At 34.2% G+C, this 10,529-nt stretch overlaps 1 protein-coding gene across 3 annotated transcripts in view; it reads right to left on the bottom strand.

Moving 5' to 3' along the window:
- The window catches only part of LOC134543096 (uncharacterized), a 29,199-nt gene extending 18,671 nt beyond the window's left edge, over positions 1-10,528 (bottom strand). The window contains exons 1-2 of one of the 3 annotated variants that reach the window (XM_063387885.1): positions 10,394-10,527; positions 336-562 (exon numbers count right to left, since the gene is read on the bottom strand). In XM_063387885.1, coding sequence (XP_063243955.1) covers positions 336-545 — 210 coding nt within the window. In that variant the 5' untranslated portion in view covers positions 546-562; positions 10,394-10,527. The other 2 variants (XM_063387886.1, XM_063387887.1) reach the window with 2 other exon arrangements.
- Position 10,529: the final 1 nt, after the last annotated feature.

Here is a 10,529-nt window from a genome sequence, read left to right on the forward strand (position 1 = left end):
TTTTTTAAGATACCGTTTGATTATTGATAAACAATCTGCGCTCCGTTATGAAAATGGTTGACAAAATATAAGCACTTTGTAGCAAAAAAAAAGTTAGCTATTTAATAATAGATGTGTGTATGCACACAATTCGATTTGTTTCGATTTTTCTTATATTTTCTAGTGGTTTACTCGATGGTTTCTGACAGTTTTAGGATTGAGTCGCGACACACCTGGAACCCTTCCGCGACCCGCTGGTGGGTCGCGCCCCACCGTTTGGGAACCGCAGGTCTGGACGATGACAGAACGGGGCACGACCCCCCCCCCCCCCCCTCCGGGGCGCCGGGCGGGCTCACCTCCTCGGTGGCGGTCTCCATGAGCCGGCAGAGGTCCCGCATGCTGCGCACGCTCGTGGGAATGGGCGGCTGTTGCTGGGAGACATCGCTGTGCAGGTCCACGCCCAGCTGCTCCGGGGACGCCGCCCGCGGGGCAGCCACCTTCAGGCCGTTCTGCCGTCCCACGCCCCTGCCGCCCCGCCCCGACCTCGGACCTGACTTCGTCCTCATGTTCGCGCGGCTACATGCTGCACAGCGCGAGTCCACACAACACGATTAGAAGTTGCTTAAAATGCCCAGTCGTACTACATAGACAACATGCGGTTTCCATTGTTACACGCAAACCAAACAAATACACTCAGAAATAAAATGATAACAAATGGATTGAACTTAATGTCTCGAAGACATCGAGGTCGTTACAAACGATGAAAGGTGACGGGACGCCAATGAAGTACTGACGAGATAAATGGGTGGGGGAAACGAGAGCACTCCCGGAAACGCCACAGAACACGGCAAAAGCCACCAAGTTTCCCGCTTACGAAGAATTCAAATCAGACCTGCCTGGGAATTGAACCTGGGCCGCCTTAGTGGTAGGCAAGTGATGTGACCAATTAACAAGCATTATCTTCTTGCAGGGCCTTAAACTGAACAGTTATAATTGCTGAGAACATGCACTTCTGCATGTTAACAGCATTATCAATCCTTCTATTTGGTTAATTTATAGTTTATAATACAAAAATAAATTCTGTAAACACTGTAAAACCTCGGACATCACTCAAAGAATGTAAGTTGGTCACAAACAAATCAATTGTCAGTAAAATAGTACCTCAAAAGTTGTTTTACAAACAGATATAGTCTAACCAAAATTTAAATAGCATTACAAATTCAACCAACATACGCATCTAAGTTGCAGTAAAAAGATTTTGCTTAGACAAGTGATTACGCACAGTAGACAATGATAATCCGGACTTTGTAGGTGCCGGTTATAAAGCAGTATCTCCCGCGATAGATAAATGCTAAGTAGTAGAGGAAATACATATGTAAGATGGTGTTTGGCAAAAAATACTGTTTAAAAAGAACATAAGGCTAAAAAAACATTTCACCACAAAAACAGACAAAAACTTAATTTTTATTGTACATTTTAAAGACTCGTACGTACACATCCAAGCACTCTCCAACCACACCAAACAGTCGTAATTAGTCCTGGGCCGTGATGAGGGCTTATGACTATTGCTAATATGCTTTAAAAACGTTCTTGACCTTAGCTAAAAATGATAGGTTTTCAGCTTAAGTTTCCTTAGTTGGGTTAAATCTGTGTATTCTTTGCTGATGCAGGACTAACACACATTCAAAACTGTTACATGCCGGACTATAGAAAGCCATTGGTGGTATAGAAAAATTTACTCCCAGAAGGTCAAGCAAGGCTACACATGTGATGTTAGACAAGACTAGTAATAACCTTCCGTTTAGTCAGAATACAGAACTTTTCTTTTACTCCTTTACTTAACACAAAGTAAACACTAACCTATTTTTTTAACATAAATATAAACATTTTTAAAATTTTTTCTTAATATGATCCTATGAAGAGGATCTTAAGATTATAATATTTTGTCAAGAAGAAAAAAATAACTTACTGAATTGCTACATAATTTTGTATCTATAAGAATAAAATCAATAAAAAATTGATACAAAAAAAAGCTATTTTCTTTGTAATAAGTTTTTATGAACTATTTATTTTACTTAACTATTTACTTACACAAGTGTATTTACTTAATAATTTGTGCAGTATATAGTATGTAAATGTTATGTAGTATGTATTTACTTAATACTTTACTGAACACTAAAAAGAACAGCAAAGGTTCAATGACACAGAAGCATCACAAAAAAAAATCATTGCATTTTAACCCACATTTAGAAATACGTACTTTATTTTTATCAAGGATGACTTCCACCAAAGAAATTATTTGAATACGAGCTTACAGCTTGCATTCATCACCGCTGACAACGTCAAGTATAACTGGCTGCTCGACTGCTGTGTACACCGAACGTGTTATCAACTTTTTATCAACACAAAGCAGTCGGGTGCTTCAGGCAAACAACACCAGCACTGTATTTCATTGCAGCAAGGAATCACCAGCACACAAAAAAAAAAAAACTCATGCAATTAGTTTAACCTCTCTCTGACTGGTTTTTTCTAATTTATGAAGCACAATACACAGTACTTTCCATTGTACTGCTCTGAACCCTGAATGAAACACACTAAAAAGCATTAAACATGTATCAAAAGGGCAGAATTATTTCAACAACAAGTCTAAGAATATATATGTATGAATGTATATGTATAGTTACTCCTTTAAACATGAGAACCAACTTCGCTCAACTGAAAAACATGGCAGATTTGTACAGTCACGTTGAACAAACAGCGGTCACCATTATCACCACCTACTGATAAGTGCAGTTTATGAGGAAGCGTGATAGGAATTTTTCATGTCTGAATAATCTACCTCTTGCCAACCTCAGCAGCATTCTTTGTTATAACACTAGTGCAAGGTTCTAGGTTTGATTTTTTTTTCCCCTGAGAAAAACATCAGTTGAATGCAACACCTAAATATGGCTTTAACTCAACTAGTTTCTCCTAGTTAAATTTACAAATATCTGCTGCCTGGCTGGATTAGAATCAGAAATATTACCACCAGTGCACATTTTGGTTTTCGCAATTAAGTGTCATCATTGTGAACATGCGATTACACACAGAATACGCAACTGGTTACCTGGTATAAACCATTAGGAGTAAAACCTACTTTAAGCCTGTTCAAAAAAAGCCCAATAAAGGTTTACTCACTTTCCGAAAGCTGCATCGAAAACCAAAATACCACGGTACCATACAACTTAAATACAAACAGCAATGAGTTTTAAAATCTGTTATCAATAAAAACTTAATACAATTACATGCGTTTAGGTACCGATTTTGGCCTGCTGTTAAGTTATGTGATACAAGAATTAAATTTTATAGTAACTCAGCAATGAATACCTACACACATGTTGTATCATCACCATACAAATTTAGTCAATTTGTTTTACACCCTGCATTTTATTTGTAAGTAAAAATTATAAATTTAAGTTTGTTAAGTTAGCAAATAAATGTCTTACATTATTATTTTAAGTCACTGCCTTATTGTTGCCATTTAGTTTTCTTATGTTCAGAAAGTGTTTCACAAATCCTTTGAATAGAAAGGAAATTGAGCTTTTCGCTACATAAATTATGTACAAAAATAGCTATGTATTTATTTATAATTTTTTCTTGCTTATTTTACAATATTAAAACTCACTGGTTTGGGAGATAAGGTATTAAAATAAAGTCACAAAAATGGTTCATCAATTTATAACTTCAATGTTCTTTGGAATGTCTTAAATGTCACAAAAAACTTTTTCATGCTATTGTTTTACAAAATTACCTGGTAAATGTAAAATAATTCCTGCAAAACAAATTAGGTAATAATTTATCAAATTTAAATTATACAATCAGTACTACTTAAATTTTTAAAACAGAAACCAGTGTGAAATTTTATACCTGCATTGCATTTGATGTACTACGTAAGAAATATATTACCTTCTTAACGCATATTAGTGGCACCATCCTCAAATATAACAACCATAAAATATTCCATGTATTTTAAGTGTAGCAATCAAATATGTTTTAGTGAAACATATAAATCTACAGCTTTAAAACTATTAAATATATAGTTAACTTATATGCAAAGGAATTATATCATCTATATTTATATAATCTGTTTTGTGAAATGCAAAATAAAATTCTTTAAACAACTTTTTAACACTGAGTTTTAAAAAAATCTCATAGCTTTGCCATAGGCATTTCCCGAACAAATAATATTCCTACAATATGTAGGATAGGTTAAAAATAAGCAATACTTAGGCCTACGAAAACAATATATATTTTTAAAGGTTGTATTTATTACAACTATATATAGTACTCACCATTTGTTAGGCCTATGTCTACTCAAATATGCTTTAGTGAAATAAATATTTGCAGCTTTTGAGCAACATATTTCCTAGCGTTGTACTGAAGGAAAGCTCATTACATAGAGATAAAACACATTGTGTTAATAACATTTTCAGTTTTTCTTTATAAAAATAAATACTGAGAAAATAATTATTAACATTGATAAATGCCCCAAAATTAAAAAAAAAATAACAAGAAACTAAGTATAATCATGCACTCACTTCAAGTGCTCTTTTACATCAAAAACTCACCATTTCAGTCAACTGCCCTCACAATAGCTTATGTTGGCAACATCACAATTTTTGTATATCATTATTCTTACATGTCTGTCTGACTATACATGTACATGCTTACTTCAACAATTCAAGGTTAAGGTAATAAAATTTCCACTGATAATATAAAATTTTTGATATTGGACAATGCAGAATTTTAACACTTATCCTCTCTATTATGTCTCTTTCAAATGATTAAATTATTCTTCACATGCCTAATTCTTGCCACCAAACAATTTATAACATTTTTGATAGAATATAGATTTTTAATATTACATAACACCTACACATAGCTATAATTCAATAAATAGAAGTAAAAACTCTTTTTCGTAGACACTTAGAAACACCTCTTCTTACCACTCCTTTATATTCACACGCTTTACCCAAAACTAGAACAAAACTTTAAATTAATACTTTCAGAGTTTTATTTGGGGTATAAATTATGGCAGTTGCAGTACCTAACCAGATCTAAGAAATGTTATGATTTACTTCTAATTTTTTAAATTACATATTTGTAACATTTTAGATGATAGCAACAATAAAATTTTAAACTTTAGTAACTTTTTTAGAATAGTCATACGCATATCTGACATAACCCGCTTTTCTTTCGGGCGAACAAAATTTATCCCTGACCTAAACATGTCATTTTTCTATTGGAACAAACCAACATAAATTTTTGTGGTAACCACCTCCTAATACTTGACATAGCTTTGACATACTGATTCTTCAACTATGTGATAATATGATTACAGTGTATCAATAAACCTGGCATATACATACAAAAAGATGATTGTTTATTAAACTCTAAGGCACCATCACAGACAGAACAGACATGTCAGCCCATGATATCATGGGCAAACTGCATGCTGGGAGAAACACGTGTTTTTGAACAAGCACTACTTATGCTGCTGTAAGTAAATATGTAAAAGTATTCTTTAATGTGAATTAGAAATAAAAAATACTGTGACTTATATTTCAAATGGAACTAAAATTAACATCAAAAATCGTCATACAACACTGCACTGACATTTGTATTCACCAATAAAAAATATACACTGGAAAATTCAGTCGCTTCACTGCTGATGCTCATGGCAAAATGTATTCACCACACTTTGAAACTTGATATGGGAATATAGGTATATGTGACAAACCTCAAACATCATTCTTTAATGTTTCTATTTTATCTACGGTAACCTTTCACCACACTGTGGTACAAAAACAAATATGATTTGAATAACGGAATTAGTTATATATAATTTTAATCAAAATAAATGTAACATTATGTAAATATAACATTAAAGTTTTTATTCTGTAAGATCTATATCTTTTACTCAAACATTTCTTTGCGAGTAATAATATTAATATGTGTGTGTATACACACACAAACACATATGTCCGTGCATTTGACAGATAGTTAAGTATTTGCAAAGTAAACTTTCTGAATAGGGCTAGACCTATAGCAAGAGACAAGATTTCATGGTTTTATATTGAAGAAATTTTTTTTTTTTAAAAACAAGGAGATATTGATTTTATTTCTTTTATTTCCATTGAAACTACCTAACGACTGTTGCAGGTAGTGTGACGTAAAAAATACTGCCGTACCATTGGCTACAACACTTATTCTTACAACTATGATTAAGTAACACTTCCCCTCACTCTGTCTCTTTCTTATACATTCTGCCTATTTTTAATCTAATACAGAATTCTGGGATTTCCCAGTCAGATATTCCCACGGTCTGGGCTAACGTCTGTCTCTCTCTTACACAGGATGCGATAAACTATCGCCTTTCAGTGCCGCTGTGTCGCCGCATGTCTTTCTTCCCTTCTACCCAATACTCACTGTCTTAAAACAACTATAAAACACATACATATTATTATAAAAGATCATTTAAATGCAATAAAATACTGGAATCCACACTTACATAAAAAATAACCAAGCCAGCACAGTGAAAACCAGTAACATATAGTTAAAACACTTTACATAAAATAATTAAATATCAAAATTAATTACAAGAGTATTAAAAATAATAAAATGTAAGTATGATTAACAAGGTCACTACGACCTTGAAGGCTATTATAATCAGCTGATCTACTGCAATGCTGAGAAACCATAATATTTATTACATATTTTAATAAATACTTCTAAAAGCTGGGGAGGGCAGGGTCTTGCAACATTACAAGCTGGCGAAGCATAATCGTGTTACACATATGTATGTATTTTTTTAGATCCAGTTGTCTCCAGTTTGCTTGGAATATTGATTAAATGACCTGAAAATATATATCACAAGGAACAGTGATGATGTGTATCATTAAACATGCTGATAATAAATAGGGTAGCTTAAAAGATATCTGTTACATGACATAGGTATTAAATATACATAGAGTATAATTTTGTTGGGAGTTAGAAATACGAGAGTAGATTTGTTAAGAGCATCAATATGTGCCACTTTATTTTATTCATTTATTTAAAAATGCAAGTTGCATAACATGCCATATGCTAAATTTTTCCAGGCAATTATAGAAAACAGACACATATCAGGTGCTCAAAATATCAAAAAGAAGAAAAACCTAACAAAGTACAGAAAGTTTATTTAATATTGGTTTTATGTCATATATTACAGATGAAAAACAAAGAAGGGGGCAAATAATTTGTTTTAAATTCCTCACTGTTCAAGATTTACCAGACAAACTATCTACTCTGCAGCTTCTAAATTGCTCAACAAATTAACTGAACACAATATTGTATTTCTGTGTGTGTGTTGCACTGCAAGTATAGTCTGCATACTTCCTGTTTCTGTTTCTCAAGGAAAGATTTTTCAGGGTGCTTTGCAGAATTATCTACATGTAGTATAACATGTTTCTAAGGAAAAGAATCAAAATTTAAAAAAAAAAAATTAATGTTTATGTTATCAAGGAATTCAATGAAAGATCTTTAATCAGGCATTCTATGGCTAGCCACATTCTATAACCGCGCAATTCTATGTTTTGGCGCATTCTTGAATCTAGCCGCTCGCGTTCAGATATTTTTGGGTGGAGCTCAGCTGGTGACCTTGGCATCCACTCATCACTGTGCTACAATGTTCCTAGTTCGCTCATAGCTAATCGTTACTGTCGGTTTTCATATTAGTGCAGTGCTTCCTGTTTCATAGCAGCTTACATTTCTTACATGGTATTCCAGTGATCGACTATAACGAAGTTCAATAACCCGGCAAAATTGCTAATATCGCACGGCTGGATTTAAGAGCATGCAATGTGTTTGTACCCGCCCAGACATCACCGGCTAGATTTGGCCTGAATTGTACATGCGTAACACTTGAATAATATTTGCTTGACACCAAGAATAATTCAAGTTCCATAGAACATTTACTTTCTGAGGTAACGTCTGTTTACTCCGAAGATGGTCTTGCACAGAATAAAAAGAAGTCACGAATAAAGTATGCGGATTTATTTCCCCTTTTCTCAAACAATGAACACGGCTGCCATTTTACGACATAGTAGCATTTACCCTTCGGAAACAACTAAAAACTAGCAGACAAACAAAACTTCTCAAAAAAAAAAAATTGGTTAATCACTTAGGCACAATATTTTACTCACAGTTCAATAACAAAAATCCTGCGATCGCTTGTGATGTACGGTATATAGGGCCAACAGATCTTTGTCTGCACTGCATGACCACAGATTTACAAAAACGGCTCCAAATTGGCCTTTGCTGCAGCCTGTGGTTGAAAACTTTTCATTAAATACGTCCAAAACCATGTTTCTGAGCACAGCCCGGACCACAGGGATGAAATCTTTCTCAACTCTACATTACATGTTAAATTGGCGAGCCGCCCCTTAGCACCGCTACTCTCGCAGATGCCCAAGTGACGACTAACAACAGCTGATAACCACCATAGAGCATTCTAGCAGATACTAACATTTTTAAATTCATGTAAAAAGTTTTTTTTCACTCATAAAGGCATTCAAATATCAAACTGCTTGCCCTAATGTGTTGCCATTCTAAACCGGTGTGAGACAAACCATACTGAAGCTCTATTTTGTGCAGTTATTTATAGGAATGACAGTCCGATGTTTCTTAAATGGCCAGATTAGCTAGAACACACTATAATTCTTCACACAGGATGTTATAGGCATCATTTCTTAACTATGCCACTTTTCATCTTCAGCTCATTGTGCATTCATTCATGTTAATATCAAACTTAACATATTAATCTTGAGATTAGCTATTAGGGGTGCAGATTACTTACATAAACAGTGAAAATTAATGTAGAGATTTTAATGAATTATATATCAAGACATTCCAGGGCGCAGGCCTCTAAAAGATTTATGAAAGCTTAGGAGCCAGGACGATATATATCGAAACCACTGTATAGTAAATTCTTGGTATCTTAACAGAAGTTAGTCGCCAGCAAGAAAAAGTTAGTTGTCATGACGACCTGCTGCCCAGGATTTGTAGAGCCTTGTGAAGGTATCAACATTTACAACTGAGGATAGGGGAAATACAATTTTACAGTTACATGCAATGTCTCCTTGCAGAAAACCTAGCTTTGAAATAAAATTGTAGCCATAATAAACAAAAATATTCCTATTCCCGAACAACTATGACCCACATTTATACCTATATTAACGTTAAGCCAAGTCTTTGAACTTGGGTCCTTGAATGTAATAATAATGTAATTAATGCTTCTTTTTTAAATGAGTTTATATTTTTTTATTTGGTGGTTTGTTATAGTTTTAGAGCAATTGGAGAACACAAGGAGGCGAAACAAAGTTTCTACCCTCCCGAGTAACTCTAGGCATATAGATACATATCGCGAAATTGTCTTAGTTGCCTAATTTTTCCTTCATAGTTCTAATGACTCTCACAAATTACTACACCTAACAATTTACCAAAGTTATTAATAGCAAAACGTTTAAAGCATTTACTTGAAAGGATCCTACATGTTTACACATGACACCTGGTACTCTTAGGTTAAGATTAAACTATAGGTACCTATCCAATAAATGTAAGTTTCAGCATAATAATTTAAATAACCACTATTTGTAAGGGATATCACACTACCAGTTTAGTTATATTGAATGTTATGAGAGAAAAAAAGCTTTCTCATGATAGCAAGACAGTATAAAATACAAAATATAATCTTGGGCCTGAATGATAGCTTACGCTCGTGGTTGAGCAGATAACCATTTTTTAATTCAAATTTTATTTTAGCCTCATTGCATGAAATATACAGAATACTTAAATAAAACTAAAACCTTTTCGAAGAAAACAAGATGTATAGGATGTGTTTTCCACAAACAAAGGATAAGTGAAAGTGTTATCCACTTTCATTTGCTTAGGTATATGATGTGTGTGTTTTTGAATGCAGTATACTGTTATGATTTCCCAATGCAAATGCATAGTAACTTTTAGGTCATGTTTCAAACGTGTTAGAATGTTAAATTCGTGTTTCAACAAAAATGTGTGGGTAAAGCATCTGGAAAGTGTATCTGCTTATCCTTTATAGGTACTACTTGAGTAATTTAATCATGCTCACATGCTCACAATAACAAACGAAAAGGTAAATTTAAACTATGTTTACACTGGAGGCCCCAAGAAAGGCACATCAAACTTTTTTGACGATACCAACAAAATAAATGTATGCAATGCAAAGCTCCATATAGAGGTCACCTCCCGACAGACTCCATCGCTCCTCGCCGTTTTAATACACACAACTCGCTGCGATTCAGTTAAAAGCCTGTTCAAAAGCAATACTATGATGCATAAAATTGTTTGGTAACGTTACCTATTAGCTCCTTCGATTAAACTCGGCGAGCCGCTGCGACAAAAGTACGCACTTGCACTCGTTTTAAAGCGAAACGTAACGCCATTATTGAAGAAACAGAAGACTCATAGAAGTGCTCCCGCATCTGCTTCGACGT

The sequence above is a fragment of the Bacillus rossius genome, assembly GCF_032445375.1.
Source record: "Bacillus rossius redtenbacheri isolate Brsri chromosome 9 unlocalized genomic scaffold, Brsri_v3 Brsri_v3_scf9_2, whole genome shotgun sequence".
In the NCBI taxonomy this organism is placed as follows: Eukaryota; Metazoa; Arthropoda; class Insecta; order Phasmatodea; family Bacillidae; genus Bacillus; species Bacillus rossius.